The sequence below is a fragment of the Nuphar pumila genome, chromosome 6, assembly GCF_984573655.1.
Source record: "Nuphar pumila chromosome 6, dmNupPumi1.hap1.1, whole genome shotgun sequence".
Lineage (NCBI taxonomy): Eukaryota > Viridiplantae > Streptophyta > Magnoliopsida > Nymphaeales > Nymphaeaceae > Nuphar > Nuphar pumila.
In genome coordinates, this window is record NC_143254.1 from 28518096 (window position 1) to 28540535 (window position 22440).

The 22440-nt window shown below is 35.3% G+C and overlaps 1 protein-coding gene across 1 annotated transcript in view; it reads right to left on the reverse strand.

The window, feature by feature from the left end:
* LOC149834492 (putative LRR receptor-like serine/threonine-protein kinase At1g56140) overlaps positions 1-22440 on the reverse strand; it is a 56790-nt gene that overhangs the window by 9883 nt on the left and 24467 nt on the right. Inside the window, exons 9-16 of the mRNA XM_090011437.1 lie at positions 14853-14924; positions 14693-14764; positions 14527-14598; positions 11663-11734; positions 11497-11562; positions 5046-5111; positions 4908-4952; positions 4693-4757 (exon numbers count right to left, since the gene is read on the reverse strand). Of these exons, the coding sequence (XP_089867563.1) occupies positions 4693-4757; positions 4908-4952; positions 5046-5111; positions 11497-11562; positions 11663-11734; positions 14527-14598; positions 14693-14764; positions 14853-14924 (530 nt within the window). The remainder of the gene's footprint in view (positions 1-4692; positions 4758-4907; positions 4953-5045; positions 5112-11496; positions 11563-11662; positions 11735-14526; positions 14599-14692; positions 14765-14852; positions 14925-22440) is intronic.

A 22440-nucleotide genomic window follows, 5' to 3' on the forward strand; every position in this document is an offset into this window, starting at 1 on the left:
TGCATAAAAGTGTATCTATTATCATTTGGTGTGCATTTAATTGCACTTTATAGCTATCATAGTTGAGGCTTGTTTTTGAATTTTTTATTATTCCAAATGGGTTCTTACGCATGATGTTGCTTAATATTTCATAAATTGTGTTAGTTGCATAATAAGTCTTTTTTGTATAAATGACTTCTTTTGAAGATTAAGCATAATTCGGATTTATGCAAAATTGTTGTTATAAAGCATATTATTTTGATTGATTATATTGGACCTTTGATTCAATTTTTAATCGGTCCTCTTTTCTTTGAAAAATGATTCCTAAAGTGTTTATTGCCTTTTTGTGGCATTTATATTTGTCCATCACATGTTATTTAATGCATCATTTGTTTCGCCTTATTATTGTTTTATTAGAGATGGTTGTTGAGGTGAGTTATGGGCACCTTGGGACTCTAAAATGATTTGTTATATAATCTCTAATTATGAGTGTGTCACTCATTTTTTCTCTTTTGGCCATTGATCTAATGGATGCTCTCATTTATATGTAAATGTGATGGATATATGGTGTTTAAAACCTTAAATGTTTTAAGGTATATTAAAATCAAGGTTTTGGGGATTATTGCCCAACCTTTTATTGTTTATGAATCATATGAGTGCATTTGCACATTTATGTTTTGTGCTTTTGTGCACAAGTGTTCTTGGTGTGTGTATATTCACACATTTATTCTAGAATGATATTGTTATGGATATTCTTTTTGAAGAATATTGTTTCAAAGTTTTATTTATATGTTTGTCATTACAAGTTTTATTGCCTCAAAAGTCTTCTCCTTTTATGCCCCTTATCTAAGTGTCATCATATGTAGACAAGAATTTTATTACACCTTCGTGTGTTGGTAGCCCTTTGTTGGCTTTTGCTCTCTTGGTCTAGTAGCTAAACACACTTGTCTTGAGTGTTATTTTATGTAGACAAGGCACGTTGATTCACACCATGGTGTGTGATTTTAGTCCATGTTGGCGTTTGTGTCCTTGTTCTAGTCGCTGAGATGTATGCCCATGGTTGGCTTATTTCACTCATTTCAAGTGCCATCTTATGTAGACAAGAGATCTATTGTGTTTTAGCCCATGGTTGGCTTGTTACTCTTGTTTTAGTAGCTGAACATACTTGGTTTTGAGTGTAGTTTTACGTAGACAAGAGATGCTTTTGGTCCATGTTGGCGTGTATTCTCTTGTTCTTGTCGTAGATGCAATCATTTCAAGTATTATTATATGTAGACAAGAGGTTCTTTTGCACACCTTTGTGTGTGTCTTTGGCCTTTAATGGCATTATATGTATATTCTTGATCTAGTAGCTTATACACTTGATTTATGGGTTTTGGAGGACTAATGAGGTAGTTGTTTATAATGGATGAACTATTGTTGAAATTTGCAAAATTTCATTCATGACTTGTGTTTTAAGATATTCAAGTGAATCATATTTTTGATATGCATATTTTAAAATCAAGTTGATTTTTTGGCATTTAATCTATATATTAAGTGCTTATGGTTTTTTGGCCACTTTTGTATACAAAATGTGTTTTTTGTCAATTGAGTGGGATTTTCCTAAATGGGTAAAGATTCTCTACTCAAATAACACTCTTTGTTTTGCCTCGTAAATGGATTTAAAACCTTGTGAACTCTTGTGTTTATTTTGTCTAAAGTATGCTTGGAGACTTCATTTCTCTTGTTTGACACTTCATTACATGTTTGAAGCATGTTCATTAATGATTCCTTTAAGTATTAATTCATTTCATGATAATATATGCATATGCTCTTTATGGCCTTTTAGGATCTCATTCAATAAAGCATATGTAACTTATGCCTCTTCGTAGGCTTATTGTGGTGTCCCTTAGGGGACCATTGTGTTATTCCCCATTATGGGGTTATGTTTGTCCAATGTTGGACCTTATGAATGCATTATGCATTCTTGCAATTCATTTCCGCATAATTTGCTTCCGCTCACTCTTTAACATGATGTATGATTTTGAAACTTTGGTTTTCTAAATTTACTTTTCATGCTAAAATAATTATCCTATCATGTGCTTCAAATTTCTATGCATAAGTTATATTTTTGCACCATTGTTTTGCGGATGTGTCATCCGATATGGTTTCAATTAAGCTTGTTAGAAATGTTCCATTTGAGTAAAGTGCAAAGATATGTTTTACTTGTTTCTTTGATGTTATTCCACAGAACCTTGGAGATAGGATAAAAAGAAGTACCCTGGATGGATCGGGAAATGAGTTCACCATTAGAAGGCAATTGGAGGAAGGCATTTACAAGATTCAATAGCATCCTTACCGAAGCCTCTTGGAGTCTTGACTCTTTTTTCAATCTTTTCGTTTCCCCACGCAAAGCTCGAGGGGGGGTGTTAAAATATGTGTACTCATACACATATATGTATGTTGAAATATAATCCTTAAATGTACATATATATATATAAAGATACGTATACATATATATATATATATATATATGTATGCATATCTCTATTTATATATATATAAATATATATATTTTCTCTTCCTAAAATACCCTCAAGGGTATTTCTGTAATTTGTCATTTTACTCATATTCCAATTGGAATATGCATTGTAATTTCTTTTATTTTTTGTTTTTTTTTATTTTCAGTTTTTTGTACCACATTGAGGGCCTCCCAATAGAGACGTTGGGAGCCCCCAACGGTCACAAATGTGACTGTTGGGGGCTCTCCAACATCTCCTTTGGGAGCCCCCAAGGTGGTCCCTTTGAGAGTGTATATATAGGGGCTCTCCCCTTTGTATTTGGTACTCCTTGTAGGAGCTTATGCTCCATTGTATAGGGTTTTTACCCTCTTCTTCTTTTTTCCTCAATAATATTCAACTTATGACTTTAAGTCATATTTACCCCTTTTATGGGTTTATGTATTAGCACATGATGTGCTTGTGTTGTTCCATTGAGTGGGTATATTCGCACTTCGTGTGCATGTGTATGGGTTCATTATTGAACCTAATGTATTCAAAGTCACTTTCTAACACATTTGTCCCCTGGAGTGGATCGGGTGGTGCCTGGGCCAAGTGTGGGTCACGTGGTACCGATCCAGCAGGGTTCTGCTTTGCATCATTTCGCCTTCACAGGCAAGATGCTCGAGTGAGTCTAGCAGACCAGAGCATGTAGAATGGGGCGACAGTTAAGAAACCTTCGTCGTGCGCATTCGACCCACTGACTTCATTAAGAGAGATGATGGATGGTATAAAACTTTGATGGACAGGCCATTAATAGCTATTTTGGGCAAAGACTTGGCTTTCCCACTCATCAGAGTTAGGAGAAATGAGCTACAAAAGATAGCTTTCAGGCCACTTCTGTAGAAGTTTGGATGCATCCACGAACAACCTATGCCTTTAGGGATTTACTCTCTTCGTCACTAGTCGTCCCTTTAGGAGTGGACTCAGCTAACTACTTGGGGTATCTAAAATACATGGCATAACAACCTCCAAATTAATCTCAGCAGTTTCTACGGATCGTGCTTTGTGCGTATCTGCAAGGTCAGCTAATATCGAAACAATAAATACTCTATTTCACAACACTTGTTGGCTTGAGTCTCTTACGACTAAAGTATCTGCTTACAACTCATAATCTACGAACTGTTTACAACTAGGACTAATGTAGTTGTTTGTCTTATAAGATGCTTACATCTTGTGATTAATATATAACTGTTGTCGTGTGATTGTTTATCGTGTGTAGCTTATAAACTGCTTATTGTGCAATGACTTGCATCTTATGATTAAATGAACTGTTTGTAGTGCAATTGCTTATAGCTTATGGTTTACGAAATGTTTATGCCTTATGATTAATAAAACTACTTATTGTGCAAATGCTTGCATTTTATTATTGATGTATCTACCTCTCGTGTTATTGCATATATCTTGTGGTAAATGAACTCTTACCTTGTAATAAATAGATAGCTCACTTGTTTATAGTTAATTGCTCACATTAAAAACTTTTATTTGTTCACATACTCAATTGTTCATGTTATAAATACTTATTCATTTGCATAGTCTGTTGCACATGCTAGATATAACTCATTTCTTGTTATAATTGCTTATTTCAGTTCCATATTGTCTCACTTGTACACCTACCAGTTTTTCGTGAAACTGACCCATTTTATGGGCATGTGATGTTTTATACTGCGATGACACAATAGCGTGATGAGACTCTTTACCTAACGTTTCGCTCCTGAGGACTTTTCGGTAAATTTACATAAAGGTTTTCTTGAAAATCTCTTTTTTTGTACAAGTTTTAAACTATGAAAAATTGTATTTGTTTTCTTAAATATATGGAATTTCAAATATGTTTGTAAAGGAAAGTTTGCGCTGTAATGCGCTCAAGGTCCATTGACTTGCTCTTTCAAACACCAATTTTCGTTGAATTACTATTTAAAACTCTGATATATGCATGATTACAAAGCTTTCAAACTTTTCATAAAAAGTTACAAGTCCTGGATTTTGGAGGCGTTACACAAATGTCGATGTTCATAAAATGTAAGCAGAAGTTTTCCATCATTCCCAATGTAAAATATTATTTAGTTTAGGCTCCTCTTTTATTCTCCAAATTTAATGAAGTGGAAAATAATTATGTTTCATGCACAACATAAGCTTACTCATCACAAAGAAATATAAAAAGGATGTGATATCTTACAGAGTGGATGATTCCTGTTACATGGGAAGGTCTTCTGAAGACAGTTCAGACGTAAAGGCAGAACACTGAATGTGCAATAATTATGTATTATTAATTTTGCATCTATCAAATTGAAAATATTCACTTTGATTTTGAATTTTCTGCGTGACAACCACAAATGGAATTTATAATAAGGTAAGATATCAGTGACCAAAGTATAGCTTATCTATATTTACCTGCTATTAGAACTATCAAGAACAAAAGAATTTCCCACCAAATTTCTGCATATAAAAAGAAAAGTCCGGATAAATTATTAGATACAGATCACTAGCATTCATGAAAGATGAAATTTGAACAAAATTATCATGACCTACACTTGCAATTTTGTTTGATTAAGCCAAGAAGGGAAGCTTCCCGATAAATTGTTATATGATAAGTCACTGCAGGTAGAATGAAGAAAAAGTGAAATTTTACTTGAGTAACTGATAAACACAAATAGCAACTGTAAATAGCATATTCTGTAGGAAGAGCAGCAAAAAATATTGTAGCTGCACAAAGATTATAAGAAAATTTTCCAATATGAGCTCATTTAGAGTATTCTACTAATCATGATTTAATAGTATCTGAATCGAAAGTTTTGCTTCTCCATTAAGGTCTTAATAGCGTGTAACATTAAAAATCAGACACTATGTCACATGGGTGCGGGTGCGGGTGCGGCACTTTCAAAAAACTTGGGTGCGGAGGTGCGGCAAATATATATATATATATATATATATATAATTTTTAAGTTTTAACAGTTAACAACATTAACACTAATGAATGTTCATCTTGGGCATGACCGAGTCGAGCTAGGTTAATTCGGGTTGGGTCAGGTCTACCCAACCCCACTTTCATCCCTACACTGCAGGGCATAAAACATAAATGGACACATATTTTACCGGTCAAAGCAATTAGCTTTTCTAATGCATTTATTGATTACTTATATATATATATATATATATAGAGAGAGAGAGTAATTAATGGGAACTGAGCAGTCCGTTCCTTTGTTAAAAGTAATTACTTATATGTTACGTCTTTGATAGCCTCTAAGAAGTTTCTTCCCAAGATAAAGGTAACTAAAATTAATGTAGAATTAAGTCTTCTTTCATTTTCCATGAAACCCTTTAAGTAACCATTAATTAGTGGTAACGTCCTTATTTTTTCATGATGCCTAGGAACATGTATCAGCTAGTATTTACCAACCAAACACAAGTTACAAGAAGCAAACAAATACTCCATCAATCAGCCATTTTTTTTTTGGTCCAAAAATTGGACACCCAGGGTCCGATTGACCGCACCGGGTGTCACACCTGCATCGCATCGACACGGGTGCGGCACCCTGTTGGCCGAATCCCTGTGACATAGATCAGACATATAAGAGGTTTTCGTATATTCTCATTCTATAGGTACATGATCAAGTTACAACCTTGTGAATGATGAATGTGTAAAACTAATACTTAGGATGGACTTTAATTTTGGGGTCATTAAGCAGGTAAACATGGAGGCATCATAACTTATGTCACATGGGTACGGGTGCGGGTGTGGGTGCGAGTGTAATATCTACGAATTTTAAGGTTTTGAGTTCGGGATCCGTTACCCGGATCCAAAAGGATGTAACAACCCAGATTGTTGGCTTTAGCTGTTTAAATTTATTTGAAAATAATAAGTTTTCTTTTTCCTAAAAATTGGGTATGAGAACCGTATTTCAGATCCAAGATCCGTAAAAAAAAATCCGCATTGCATGGATGGTTTTATACATATTGGGCCCAGATCCGTTACCTCGATCCAAAAGAAATATATATGGGTATTAAAGGCATAAATGTAATAATAATGTTTAATAAATAAATAATTAAAAAAATTTATTATAATAAAAGAATTAGTTTATGTGGGATTGGATCCATGATTGGACCCAAACAGATCCAACATTTTGGATCCACATCCTTTTTTTTTACTCGGATCCACATTCAAACCGGACTCGGATCCATGTTAGGATGGATCCAACACTTTAAAGTCGACCCGGATCCACGTTAGAGTGGATCCGGCATTGCGGGTCACGGTTCGGACCTGAACTCGGGCCTTGTTTTATAAAATACACGAAAACAATGCAAAATTGAAAGGGGAGGGGGAGGTTACAGAGAGCGTAATTGACTCCACCTTTCGTGGGGGGAGGGCCTTCGTTCGATAAAAGGGAAGGGAGAGGGTCTCGCCCTCTTTCTCTAACGCTCTCTTTCTCTCGTTCCACCTCTCTCGGATCCCTCTCGTCTCTGCCCTCCCTGCGTTTGATTGCGCCAGCGCCGCATCTCCTCACACTCTTTCTCTGGTACATCCTTCGTCTCCTCCTCTTCGACCTCTCCTCTGTGTGCGGCGGCATTGACGATGCCGGCCTCCTCTCACAGTGACAAAGGGTGCACGACTGCATCCAAATCGCGATAGCCACCTTCAGAACACTGGACAGGTAGGATTCTGTGCCTCTTTTTTTGTAGGTATCGACTGACGTCGATGTGTGATTGGGTCTGTCAAGGGCAGGGAACCTGATCTTTCTCATTTTTCGAGTGCCCCGATGAGATTCTTGGCTACCGGAAACACAGGCCTGTGAGTTGGGGTTTCTGGTAGTCATGATTTCCGATTTGGGGGTTTTCTTGCTTAACCCTAACTTGGAAAATCCCAAATCAAACCGATTTGGGATTTCGATTGAAGCTTTGGTTAGCCCAGTTGTGGGGTTTCGATTTCTTGGATTTGATAACCCCAAATTTGGGGGTTTCCTATCCGGGAGCCGATAAACCCAGATTTTTGAAGAGGGGAATCTGATTCTTTGTGTTGGGTGACATATTTGTTGGTTCATGCTAGCTTTCGATTGATTTGTGATGATTCACATGCATTGTTGGTTCCATGTGAAACAATGTTTTGGATAGGTGTTTGAGAATTGTATATACAAAACTGATTTTGTGCTTATTCATGTATCCATTTCATTAATTTGATTTTGATAGGCCTTAAACCCGAATCTCTACTGAAACAAATAGAAATGAAGTATGTGGTTTTTGCCTTTTTGGTTAGAATTGATATATTGAACTTTACCCTAACTTGTGTTTTCTTGATCTGAGTTCAATTGGTATATTGACATATTGTTTACATGTATGGTGTTAGTTCTAATGTTGAAACAATTTTTGGTAATATCTAACATTTCTATAAATGGGATCTGTTACATAATGGCATTGATGTATGCTAAGGCATTTATGGAACTTTACCGAGAACCTATTATACACAATGAGATCAACCTAGAGGAGGCAGCCTATTACCTTTTCCTCTCTTGTTGCTGTCATCTAGCCCTCTCTCTTCTCTGATCTTTCATATGAGAGGTCTTATTTTGGTGCAGGTTATCACCATCCAACTTGCATAAACGGTTATTTGTTTATAAAATGTGCTTTAAGAAACCAAGAATTTGCATTCCTTCCTTTTTCCCCAACCCAATCTCCCCCAGCCTCTCCCTTGCATGTTAGTTTGGTATGGTCTTCACTTGCTGGCTTGGTGATGTGCTTAAATTGTAATATATCTATAAGAACTATTCATCACTTTCTTCCATCGCTAAATGGTTTTGTCATTGTAGAACTTATGTGGTTTTTCTTTTGTTTCATCTCATGCCCCCAAGTATTAGTCCTCCAATATTTTTGGGCACACAGGCACACTGTGATTACACATATTTGCTTACGTTTGATAAAAAAATAATGACTATTCTGATCTAGTTTTGATGAACCCAAATAACATTGTACCAAGAAAATTCATTAGCAGTCAGAATCATCCTGTATATTAGAGGGATGTTTGTCATTTCTGCCACTCACCAAAGATACTAGTACATGCAAATAATTCTAGAAATGCCAGTGGCCGTTAACATCGGTTCAAAAACTGGCAATAACTTAGAAAGTCTAAGTTGACTGCAAGCACTTTTGGAGGGGCAGTTGGTACAGGCGCATACATGATATGAATGTGTGCAGTCCTGAAATTTCATTTTCTATATTCGGGTGATGTTCATGTGTGCGGATGTTAACATGTGTTATGAATGAAAAGTTTCATGTGCCTACATTTATGGGACATGTTTGATTATCGTGCATCTATGAATTGGTTTCCAGTACATGTGTATATATGAAATCGATGTGTGTTTGGCATGTAAAATCATGCATAAATGCTTGCTCATGCACATTGTTAAAATGGTATGGATGAATGTGCATTTGGAATTATGTTGGTATTATTGCATACATTTCAAGTTGTTATGAGTTTTGCATACGATGCAACGATTGTCTAAATGAATCATCACAGGCCTGGAGAGCCTTGAGCTTGGGTTTGCTCTTTCTTTAATTGTTTAAATGCATCGCAATAATCATATTTACATGATGGTTTTAATTGTGTTGTTTTATAGTTGCCACGGGTGGTAGGCCGTGAAGAGCTATGCATTGGTGATTTGCGAGCTTATGTTTGCATGATGATTTGCAAGCCTATGATTAACTTTGCATGTTGATTTGCAAATGTGATTCTATTGCTCTATATTGCATTGTTCAATGTGTTTCCACGGGCTGGAGACTCGTGATGGTTCTCGCAGGGGTAGATGTGAGCTTTTGCCTTGTTTTTACATTTGAATGTGCAAAACTCAATAACTGACTCTTAATAAAAAGATAATGAATAATAACAGTGTAATATACGTTCTATGATATCTCATATGGAGAATGAGGATCTTAGAGTTCCGGTCTTGGGGAGACTATGAGGATACAAAAACTCTGTGTACTGAAATTTGGTCCCCTGAACCCGATATTGATGTTCCTTCTCCTGGCCACGGTTTTAGGGAGAGTCCATCACTTTACCCGGGAGTTGTGTGTTTGGTCACAGCTGTGAGTCTGTTTGGTACCAAGAAAGTGACACTTGTGGGCGTGGGGTGTCCCTTGTGTCTCCGACATTAGATGTGGAGGTCTAATGTTCCGAAGGTGATTCGGTCGAGGGCTAAGTTGAAACCCAGTAATAAAATACAAATTGTGTGTTAAGCTACTCTGGGAACCTACTTGACCTCAGGGTTTGTACCCGTTTGGTATATCCGCGGACAATGATAATTAAAAAGAGGAACTTAAATTGTATGCATTTAATAGGCATGCATATGGAAAGGGAAACTTAAGGAAAGATAATAAGAGGATTCATGCATTACACATAAGTCATGGATTTTCCTGCTATGCATTAGAACATGCATATGTTATCTATTTCCTGAATTGTTATATGTTTGGTGGATGCGTGATGTTTAACTTTTAATGTATGTTAAATGTCTTGTTGTACTAAATTTGTGCATCATGGTATGGTTTAATGTTTCTTTATGCATAATGAATGTACCTTATGGTATGAATGCGTACCTGAATTATGGATTGTCATAATTACATTTTTCTGAATAATTGTGTGGATTCGTATTGTGGTTGTGGGATATATAAATGCTGCTATTAATGTTACCTACCAGTTAGCTTATGATAAATTGTTTGACTGTTGTAGTATATACCGTTGTTTATTTTTGGTATATACTGAACATCATACATGACACCCCTATCACATACTGGATTCATGATGTACCACATTAAAAGTTATGAATTTCCTACTTAGACAGTTGTAGTCTAATTCCTACAAATTTTAGGTGAAAAAATGAAGTTAGGAGCGGCTGCGGGATAAGGCTTCAATCGAGATTTTGGGATTTACTGTTCCAGGGATAGTGTGAGGACACTGATCTAAATTTTCATTGATATTGAAATGAAAAAAATGTTTTGGTCTTCCTCCACATGTAATGTTCTGGAATGCTTAGCCCTATGGTATGACTGTTTTCCGCTGTATTAAAAAAAAATCCTCAAAATTTGGGTTAAGATTTTGGGATTTCGGGGCATTACAGCAGGTGCGGGGGAGCAACACTTTCAAAAAACCTGGGTGCGAGGGTGCGGCAAATATATATATATATATATATATATATAAAGTCCAAAAGTTGGACATAAATGACCCTGGGTGTGCTGACTGCACCGAGGGTCAGGCTGACCACATCGGGTGCAGGTGCGACACGAGTGTGGCACCTAGTTGGAGGATCCCTGTGACATATAGGGCAAAAAAAAAAAATTTTCTTGGCAAATTTTTTTAAGTCCAAAAATTGGACCAAAATGACCCTGGGTGTGTTGACCGCACCCAAGGTCAGGTTGACCGCACCCAGTGCCGCACCCACGTCGAGTCGCATCAATGCGGGTGCAGCATCCTGCTAGCCGAATCCCTGTGACATAGATCATAACATAGTAACAGAGAAAGATCACTTGAAGGGGAGCTACACAATGAACTTTCAACATGTCTAAAGAGACAAAATCCTGTAGCATTAGGTTTTTCAGCTACATAGACCTTGTTCAGGTCAGAACATCAACTACCTCAACCTTATTAAGCTGGTATGGGGCTTTACAATTCAGCGAATATAGGACCTTGTTCCTGATATAATATTCAAAGATGCTGGAATTGTGCATTTTACCCAAAGGAGGGAATGCAGTAATCAATATCAGTTCAAATTCTGAAGTTTGTTTCAGTTCAAAGTGATCATGTTGGACAGAGGTGTATACCCTTGCTTGATTTGTCCCTAAGTTGACTTTTAAAAAGCAAGTAGTTTCTAATGTCTTGTTGTTTTCTTCTATATTTCATGTCAATATCAACATGTTCTGTTTGTTTCTTTTAATGGAAAAAAAAATCTAACTGCAAATATTCTAGCAGTATCAATGAAAATGACAGGTTAAACAAACATACATGTTCAGGAGTGTTGAACTTTTTTCAGAAGGTATGAAACCAGATAAAAGATTGTTTCCCAAGAACCTGCATAAAGAAACAGAATCATCTATAAATATCCACATAATTGATAATTAGCAATCATAAATACTGATCAGTGTTCATGCAGACTGCTCCATTCACTTACAAGTAAGAAAGTGAACTCATATTGAAGAGAGAGCCTGGTAGCTGACCAGTCAAGTTGTTGAAGCTTAAATCTCTGTAACTCACAAGGGAGTACTCATTGTGGTAAGAACAGAATTAATAAGAAAATGATACCTTTATGCAATCATATTCTTCATAATTGAAGTTTTGAACATATAATGGAATGTAACGGAAAAAATTGTCCATAAAAGACCATAATTAATTTGAAGCATCAACAAAATAATAAAGAATGTTGTGAATAGCAAACTGTGGAAAATAAATTTTTCATTTGTACTTTTTCATTTAAAACGAGTATCTTTGTTGTTTTTTTCTTCATTTTTTGTTGTTCTCAGAGTTTCTCTCTTAAATTAATTGATTTTTCTATTTATTTTATAAAGTAATTTACATTGCTTCAAAGTTCAAACCCAATTAGATTTGGTTTATCCAAGTCTTCTTTTTTATTTGAAGTAGATCATTCAAAGTCTTTGACAAGCCACATACGTACTCTTGTAACCATTATAAGAGCCTCCATTTAAAACCAAGAGTGTGAAAATCATGTCACTAATATAATGGTGTACATCATGTATGGACATCTGCCAGCTGAGTACAGATGAAATGGTACAAGTGAAGGAACATCGGAGAAGGCCAAACATAGTAATGGGCCCCATCCCCCACCTTACAGCTGTTGCTAGAAATAATTGATCACACAATATAACATAAAATAGTTTGAACTCATCATTTTTCATATTCTTATGGTCAAAACTAAGGGTCCAAATGGATCATATCCAGTGGGATCTATGATCCAGATCTGATGCAAAACATTTCAATATGGACCAACAACTAGGATCTTTGCTTGTGTTTGAGTTGAATACAAGTTAGATCTGTAGGCCATCCAGGAATCAATAGTATCTCAAAAGAATAAGGAGCAGAGAACATCTCTGCCATGACCACTGAATCACTGATGTTCATCCTGGAGAGGAACCTGCCCTGTTAATCTTTTAATAAAACTTGAAAAGGGTAGTAAAATACAAATGCATAAATAATAAACTAAAACAACAATAGATTAGTAAAACTACCAAACTCCCTCTGGCATCACACTTCTCAATGCACCTCCTCAAACTAATTTTGAACTTTAAAATTATAGAGAGAAGTGAAACAAATTTTAAATGTTTGATCCAGATAAGAATGAAACAAAACCACTAAAGAATGATAGTTAGAAAAAGTAGGACTACATAAAGGAGAAACAGATAAGGTGGATTTTATTATTGAGTGTGGTTGGCTGCTCCTTAATCATTCCATATTGGTACACCAATTTCTTGGCTTCTTCCCTTTCTGCTTCCTATGTCTCTTGTAGGAAACACGGAATTGTAGGAAACATGGAGAAGATTTAACCTTCTTTCATCCTGCAAGGTTTCAAGCACAATGGCTGCCACCTAGCTTATTCTCTCACCTCCACAACCAAATATATTCATGGAACAGGAATCAGAATGGGTTGGTCATCAAGCCAACTCACAAGCTAACACCAAGAGAAGTTGGTATACAATCAACCTGATGACTATTGTGAGTTGTTGGCATAGCGTGTGCCAAATTGTAATTAAGCATGGGTAATTGGGGGGGCACTTATAGCCAGGTTAATCTCCGACCAGTGAACTAGTATCACCTCCCTGCCCATGAATTTATCCCCTTCCTCAAATGAACGAGGAATTGCTATTGGACAAAGAATGGGCCATGAAAAAGAACTTTGATTAGTGGTTATACCTTGACAAACAATGCATAAATAGAAAGGAGAAGAAAGGAAGGCCTTGATCTCAATGCATAAACACTCCTTTGAAGTGTACCATGAGATGCTAAACCACCTCATGATACTGGAGAAAGCCACTCATCCAGATCACGGTACTCACCCCTGCACTGCTTTATCACCAGCTTGTAGTAAGATTTAGTGCAGAGGCAGAATACAAGGCAATCAATGGCAGCAACTGCAACAAGAGTCACTTGACTTTTCTATTGAAAAAAGGATCTTGGAATTGATTTATGAAAATGGGGTCCCCAGTGGCTGGAGATAACAGTTCACTGGCTATTGGTTAACATATGACCACAGCTTATCACTGGCATTTTAAACAATAGAAGAACTGTCTATTCTTTGTGTCGTTTTTCTTCTCAAGTGACAATATGATGATATCACCCTCATACTTCCCATCTCTTTTATTATAGAATACATTTAGTATTCCTTCTAAGTAAGGCATGAAGGGTCCTTTACATAACACTACTAAAAATAAAAAGAAAAGGATCCATGAGTGCTGTTCCCTTTGTCAAGCTGAAAAAGGCCACAAGGACTTCAATTGAGTTTTTGATGGCCAAAACTGAAAACCTCAAAACTTTTCCTTTTATATAGGCTACTGATAAAGATATGCACATCATAGTTCATGGTATAAAACTCAAAGTCTATCTACATGACTAAGAACAGTAATGATTCATCAATTCCTGATGAAGTCAAACAACTTATGAGGAGAATCCAAGGGAAAACTATTGCTGAAGTTGAATGGAACCATCAATTTATCTTGTTTGGAGGGATCTATTTTCAGTTCCACTAGTAAAGGGGGATGTCCCTTATCTTGACGCAAAACTGGGGAAGGAACAAAACGCTGAAAAAAAATCAACACTGAAGTGGACATGGTTAGTAAAGACAAAATATCAATTATGATATATTGCTGCATATATTTCTTCTCATTGCATATTCAGAGGATGTGTTGCAACCTCTTGGTACAGTATCATTTATTTCTATAACTGCAAACATGCTTACAGAAGAAATATAGGACATTAGTAGTTGCACAAATATAATAGGGAATATCATTAAAAGATGCAACTTACAGGTGCAGTAATTTTGGATAATCCCAAATATCTGCTGGCAAGCTACCAGACATCATATTGTTTCTCAAGACCCTGTACGAAATTCATGAAATAAAAAATTACATTTTTTGAGACTAAAAGCAAGTCTAATCTGAGACTGATAGATCAATATTTATTAAATACTTACAATATATTTAGGGACTTCATGTCTTTAATGAATGGCAAGGAAGAGCTGCCATTTGATAATTCACTTATTCGCCTATATGTTATCACAAGAAAGATGAATTAGCCAAATGACACCAATGTGAGCACAATCATTAACACGATGTCACAGGAAAGGGACTCACAGATCAGTCATCAAAGTCAAATTAGAGAAGCTAGAAGGTATTGGACCCACGAATGCATTCCCTTGAAGCTTCCTGCATTAACATTTCTTTTTGTTTACATCGTTTGAAGTCAACTGATATAGCTCCAATAAAGATCAAATAGGTCATGTCAATCATTCTTCTTCTTTTATTTTTTATTGTAAACTTAATAAATAAGTCACACATAAGACTTAGCACTATACAAATAAAGCATCTCCATGAGGACATTATTAAATTAACCTTGGTGAATGCAGCTCATCTTCTTACATATTAACTTCAATAAATGCTGGTGCATAACAACAGAGATATAAAATGCTAGCTATCCTCATTTAAAATTGGTATCTGTTCAATATGTAAGGGGGTTGCTTATAGAGTTTTGCATCTATAGACATGAATGGCCTATGGTCATGCACTAACCAATTAGATGGTCCATACGCAAAATTTAAGTTCTTAAAAAGATATTCAATGGGAGTATATGTATATATATATGGTATTTTGTTGGCATGTATATACATAATATGTATGTATATACACTCTTTCATAATGTATTTTAGGGCATTTATATTTTAGTTTAAATGCCCATTAAGGGCATATTTGTATTTTTTATTCTAACTGTTGGGGCTAGCTCAACTACCAATTGGACTTGCCCAAACACTAGTTGAGCTCTAACTCATCCCTGGCCCTTTGTATATATATGGGGTTCTTCCCTCTTTTCATGTATAATTCTCTAGAGCATTTATGACATTTTTTATATTGTTCTCTTTGCCTTTAGTGGCTTATGTGTATTGCCTTCGTGGCCTTGTGGTCCCAAGGGCTCTAGTACTCTCATGTTTGTCTATATAAAAGGGTTAAATCCCCCTCTTGTATCTAATGCTTCTCTTAAGCATTCATGATCAATAAGATGAATATTTTTTTATGTTTTGTGTTCTTCTATTTAGTTCTTTGATGTCTTGTACGCACTTAATGCTTGTGTCGTGCCTTTGTGCTCTTGTATTGTTCCTTAGTTGAACTTATGTATGTGCATGTGCACTTTGTGTTTATGATCTTGCAAGCCCTTAGAGACCCTCATTTTGCATTTTCATATATTTCATTACAAAACGTGTGTGGTTGTCGCTTTCATCTTCTTTTTCTCATCTTTCATCATGGCTGAGCATGAATCCAAAATCGAGCTCTCCTTCAATTTAAATGAATTGAATTACTTGATGTGGGCCACTGCAATGAAAAACCACCTCAAAGGCAAGAAACTTCGGAAATATTTAAGTAGCATGACTCCCAAATTACAACTTAAACTCGCAAAAAAGGATACCAAAAAAAATCTATTGATGGAGAAGAAAGAAAAAAAGTGATTCAAGAATACCAAATGAAGGTAGAACTTTGGAAAAATGACCATGTTATAATCTATGTCACAGGGATTCGGCTAGCAGGGTGCCGCACCAGCGTCAACTCGACGCGGGTGCAGCATCGGGTGAGGTCAACCCGACCCTGGGTGCGTTGACCGCACCCAGGGTCATTTTTGTCCATTTTTTGGATTTTTTTTTTAAATTGCCCTATGAAATGGGCTGCGAAATTAAAAAAAAATCTTTGGGGGGGGGGGGGGGGCGCTGCCCCCTTATAACCCCCCGCCAGGGGCGGCCTCCCCTGAACCCCCGCCCGCTGACCGCGTAGCGGGACCAGCGCCGGGGGGAGCCCCCGGACCCCCCTTCCTGCAAGGGCAAAAACAATGAATCAGGCTCCACAACTCATCACTTTCATCTTTGGGGTGAACGTGCTAACATGCATAAATGTCATGGACCTTAACAACTACCATACATTCATACATATACACTATACAAAAAATATATGTATATATATTTTACATTTTTGCCCCTGCCGCACCCCCGCACCTGGGTTTTTTGGAAGTGCCGAATCCCCGCACCCGCACCCGCACCCATGTGACATAGGTTATAATTTTGGCATGGTTTATGAACAACGTAGAGTTAAAAAATTGTGCTAGTCTTATCAAGTTTAAGAAGGCAAATGAAGCATGAATATTTTTGAAGGGAATATAATAATAGTATACCTAGTCTTACCAAGTTCAAGAAGGCAAACAAAGCATGAATATTTTTGAAGGGAATATAATAATAGTATACACTAAAAAAGACCTTGCTCACCAATGTTTCCTACAAGATAAAATCCAATCTACAAAGCAAGGAGACATGAGTGCATGTAACTATTTTAATGCCTCATCCCTCTTGTGGGATAAGTTGACCCTTCTTGAGCTTAAATTGTGTAAAGATTTGACCTCGAAATATGTGCCCTATGGAACGTCTTCAACTGGAGAGAAGGATTAGAGAGATAGAGAGAAAGAAGGGAAACAATTGAAGCAAAGAGACGTCCAATCTAACTTGTTGGGATTGGCGTCTTGTATTATATAAATAAAAATAATAATATATATATATAGTTGCACACGTGAACTGGGTCTGTTATATGGATCTGACCCAGACCCAATCACGTCCCAAAAGAAATCAAATCCATGTGGTTAATTGCTTTCCTTTTTATGTTTTCACATTAATAACCATGTATATCAGTGCACAGTTTTCACTCTGCATCACAATTGATCGGCATCATCATATGAATATGTTGTTTCAGAAAGCAGCAGCTATCTTAACTGCTACTGCAACTTCAAACATTAATTCTATCAATCACCTAACTTTTTATGCAGCCACATTAAGTATCCCAGCATATCACTGCAATAATTTTGCTCCACATAACTGTTAAAATGTATTCATCAATTATTGTAATTAGATATATTTTTTATATATATATAAAGATGATACATATACATATATGGTATATATGTATATGTATCTTCCTAATTATATATATATATATAATATATATTTCTCTATATTAGTCGTAGGGGTAGTTTAGTCATTTCACCTATTTTTATGCATATTCCATTTTGGAATATGATTGTATCTTCTCTTTTATTTTTATTTTTTATTTTCTAGATTTATTTTTTGTGATTTGCGCCACATTGGAGGACTCCCCAAAGAGTCGTTGGGGAGCCCCCTATGTGGCTCCTCAAAGGCTTATAAATAGGGGCTTTCCCCCTTGTATTTTTTACTTCTTGTAGGAGCTTTTGCACCATGGTAATGGGTGTTACACCCTTCTTCTCTTCAATAATATTAACTTATGCCTTATAGGCATTTTTGTCCCTTTCATGGGTTTATGTGTTAGCACATTATGTGCTTGTGTTTTGCCCTTTAGTGAGTATATCCGCACTTCATGTGCATGTATATTGGTTCATTATTGAACCCTATGTATTCAAAGTCGTTTCCTTACATGGTATCAGAGCAAGGTTGGGATCGAGTTGCTCTTTGTTGCATTGGGAAGCGTGCTATTCAAGAAATTTTAAAGAAAAATGGTGAAGTTCTCATTTCTCTCTTTTGTTTCTTAAAATTATTCGGTATGCATTATATTTCTTTAAGTATTGTGCATTATGAAGAATTAGATATGTTTTGCATATGTGTTCTCCTTGTCATTATGAGTTTGGGTTCTTAACATTCGATTGAATCTTTTTTTCGTATATTATTCTTTTTCGTATGTCTTTTCTTGAAAAACAAGTCTTTTAAGAAAGTTATGTTAAAAGTAAAATGTTTTTGAGATATGTAGCATTGCTCATATACTCTCATCATAATTGTTGGTTCGTATTAAAGGTATGTGTTCATCCTCTAAAATGTCCTATATGAGGCTTTTCATAATATCATGCGTCTTTGAAAAATGATTGACATATATTAACTATGAAAAATTCCTTATTAATTTTTTATTTTCCTACCTTATGAGTTCTTTTTCATATGAGCAATATTTGATTAAGAAGACATTTTATAATACCGGTTGAATTAAGTTTTAAAAATGATCTCATGAAATATGGTTATTCTCTTTAATTCAATTTCAAGAATATGCTTTATTATAAAATTTATGGTCTTCATTAATGTTGCATACTTATTACATTAGGAGTTGGTTATAATCTATTAAGTCATGTTTTTAATAATATTATGAATTTTTTTTTAGAGATTTATGCTAACGCAATCCTACTATTCTTTTTTGTTGGGATTTTCTCCACTTTAATAAAGTTTTCCCTCTTCCTTTCGTATGTACCCTCAATTGGGGATTTTTTTGTGTTGGATCTCTCTTTGAGAGACCTTTTGATCCTTGTGAATCTTCTTATGAGTTTATACTCTTTGAGAAGATTTCATGATTGTTATAAGCTTCTTTTTAAATAACAATATTGGTTTTTTATGAGACTTTTTAAATATTACCATCTTTATGAATGTTTGAGCTCTCTCTCTCTTTTCAATAAAGAGATGTTTATATTGCCTTCTTTAGGGCTTGTTTTGCCCCTTGGTGGACTTGTGAGATTGTTTCTTTTATCGTTGTAAGTGCTTCCGCAATATCGTGTTACATATTGTCCTAAATTTGCTCATTTAAGATTATTGTCATTCTACATCTTGGTATGCATATAATTGCAATTTATAAAGGCTTGATTTGATTCTTGGATTATTCCAAATCTGTTCTCACGTATGACATTGCTTAAATATTTCATGTTGTGTTTATTAAGTTTTTTTATAATAATCATGATTGAACATAATTTCGTGTTTATGCAAAATTATTGTTATAAGGCATATTGTTGTGATTAATTATGTTGGACCTTTGAATCAGCCCTTTTTGTAAAATCACATATTTGGAAAATGATTTCCCTAAGTGTTCATTGCCTTTTTTATGGCATTTATTTTTATCCATCACATGTTATATGATGCATCAATCCTTTTTTATGACCTTATTGTTATATTAGAGATGATTGTTGAGGTGAGTTATGGGCACCTTGTGTTATGTTATTTTAGATTGTCCACTTACCATATTAAAGATGGTTGTTGAGGTGAGTTATGGGTACCTTGGGACTCTAAAATGATTTGTTATATGATCTCTAATTATGAGTGTGTCACTCGTTTTCTCTTTTTTTGGCCATTGATCTTATAGATGCTCTTATTTATATATAAATGTGATGGATATATGGTGTTTGAAACCTTAAATGTTTTAAGATATATTAAAATCAACGATTTTGGGACTATTGCCCAACCTTTTGTTGTTTATGAATCTTATGAGTGCATTTGCACATTTATGAGTTCGTGTTTTGTGCTTTTTGTGGACAAGTGTTCTTGTTGTGCGTATGTGCACGTATTTATTTTCAAAAATATTGTTTTATTGGTTGTAGTATCTTGTTAAAGATACTTTCACGAATATTGTTCTATTCAAGGTTTTATTTATATGTTTGTCATTACAAGTTTTATTGCCTCAAAAGTCTTCTCCTTTTATAACTCTTATCTAAGTGTCATTATATATAGACAAGAACTCTTTAATTACATCTTTATGTGTTGGAAGCCCTTTGTTGGCTTTGTTCTATTGGTCTAGTAGCTGAACACACTTGTCTTGAGTGTTATTATATGTAGACAAGGCACGTTAATTCACACCATGGTGTATGATTTTAGTCTATGTTGGCATTTGTGTCATTGTTCTAGTCGCTGAGTTGTTTGCCCATGATTGGCTACTTTCACTCATTTTAAGTGTCATTTTATGTAGACAAGAAATGTATTGTGTTTTTAGCCCATGGATGACTTAATACTCTTGGTCTAGTAGCTGAACACACTTGTTTTGAGTGTTATTATATGTAGACAAGGCACGTTGATTCACACCATGGTGTGTGATTTTAGTCCATGTTGGCATTTGTGTCATTGTTCTAGTCGCTGAGTTGTATACCCATGGTTGGCTTCTTTCACTCATTTCAAGTGTCATTTTATGTAGACAAGAGATGTATTGTGTTTTTAACTCATGGATAGCTTAATACTCTTGTTCTAGTAGCTGAACATACTTGTTTTTTAGTGTTTTTGTACGAAAACAAGAGATATTTTTGGTCCATGTTGGCGGGTATGCTCTTGTTCTTGTCGTTATTACACTCATTTCAAGTATTGTTACACACCTTTATGTGTGTTTTTCTTTGGCCTTTAATGGCATTATAATTATGTTCTTGTTCTAGTTGCTTATACACTTGATTTGTGGTTTTTTTAGGACTAATGAGGTAGTTGATTGTAGTTGATGAACTATTGTTAAAATTTATCAAATTCATTCATATTTTGAATCATATCATTGATATGCATATTTTGAAATTAAATTAATATTTTTTTAAGCACTTATAGTTTTGGCCATCTTTGTGTTGGTTATGCAAAATGATTTGAGTAAGATGTTCCTAAATGTGTAAGGTTTTCTACTCAAATAACATTCATGATTTTGTCTCTTAAGTGAACGTAAAACCTTTTGAACTCTTGTGTCTTACACACTCCTTTTTTATGCTCTTGTGCGTCTCTTTCTTGAAATCACCCATTAAATTTATGCCTCTTTATAAGATTCTTATGGGGTCCCATGGCGGACCATTGCTTTATTCCCCATTGTGGGGTTGTGTTTTATCCATTTTTAGATCTTGTGAGAGCATTGTGCATTCTTGTAATTCATTTTCACTTTCTCTTTGACATGATATATGATTTTTGGTTTTCTAAAATCTTTTTTTGCATGCTAAAGTAATTGTCCTATCATGTGCTTCAAATTACTATGCATAAGTTATATTTTTTGCACTATTGTTTTGTGGGTGAATCATCCTATATGGTTTTGATTAATTCATCTTGTTAGGAATGTTCCATTTGAGTAAAGTGCAAAGATATTTTTTACGTGGTTTCTTTTTTATTTTGTTATTCCACAGGATCTTGGAGATGGGATAAAAAGAAGTATCTTGGATAGATCGGGAAATGTGTTCACCATTAAAAGACAATTAGAGGAAGGCAATTAAAAATTTCAATGGCATCCTTACCGAAACCTCTTGGAGTCTTGAGATTTTTTTCAATCTTTTCGTTTCCTCACGCAAAGTTTGAGGGGGGGTGTTCAAATGTACTCATCAATTATTGTAATTAGATATATTTTATATATATAAAAAGATGATGCATATACATATATAGTATATATGTATATGTATCTTCCTAATTATATATATAATATATATTTCTCTATATTAGCCGTACGGGTAGTTTAGTCATTTCACTTATTTTTACGCATATTCCATTTTGGAATATGATTGGATTTTCTTTTTTATTTTTTTAATTTCTAGATTTATTTTTTTGTGGTTTGCGCCACATTGGAGGACTCCCCAAAGAGTCGTTGGGGAGCCCCCAATGGTCACATTTGTGACCGTTGGGGGCTCCCAACGACTCCTTTGGGAGCCCCCTATGTGGCTCCTTAAAGGCTTATAAATAGGGGTTTTCCCCCTTGTATTTTTTACTTCTTGTAGGAGCTTTTGCTCCACGGTAATGGGTGTTACACCCTTTTTCTCTTCAATAATATTAACTTATGCCTTATAGGCATTTTTGCTCCTTTCATGGGTTTATGTGTTAGCACATTATGTGCTTGTGTTTTGCCCGTTAGTGGGTATATCCGCACTTCATGTGCATGTATATTGGTTCATTATTGAACCCTATGTATTCAAAGT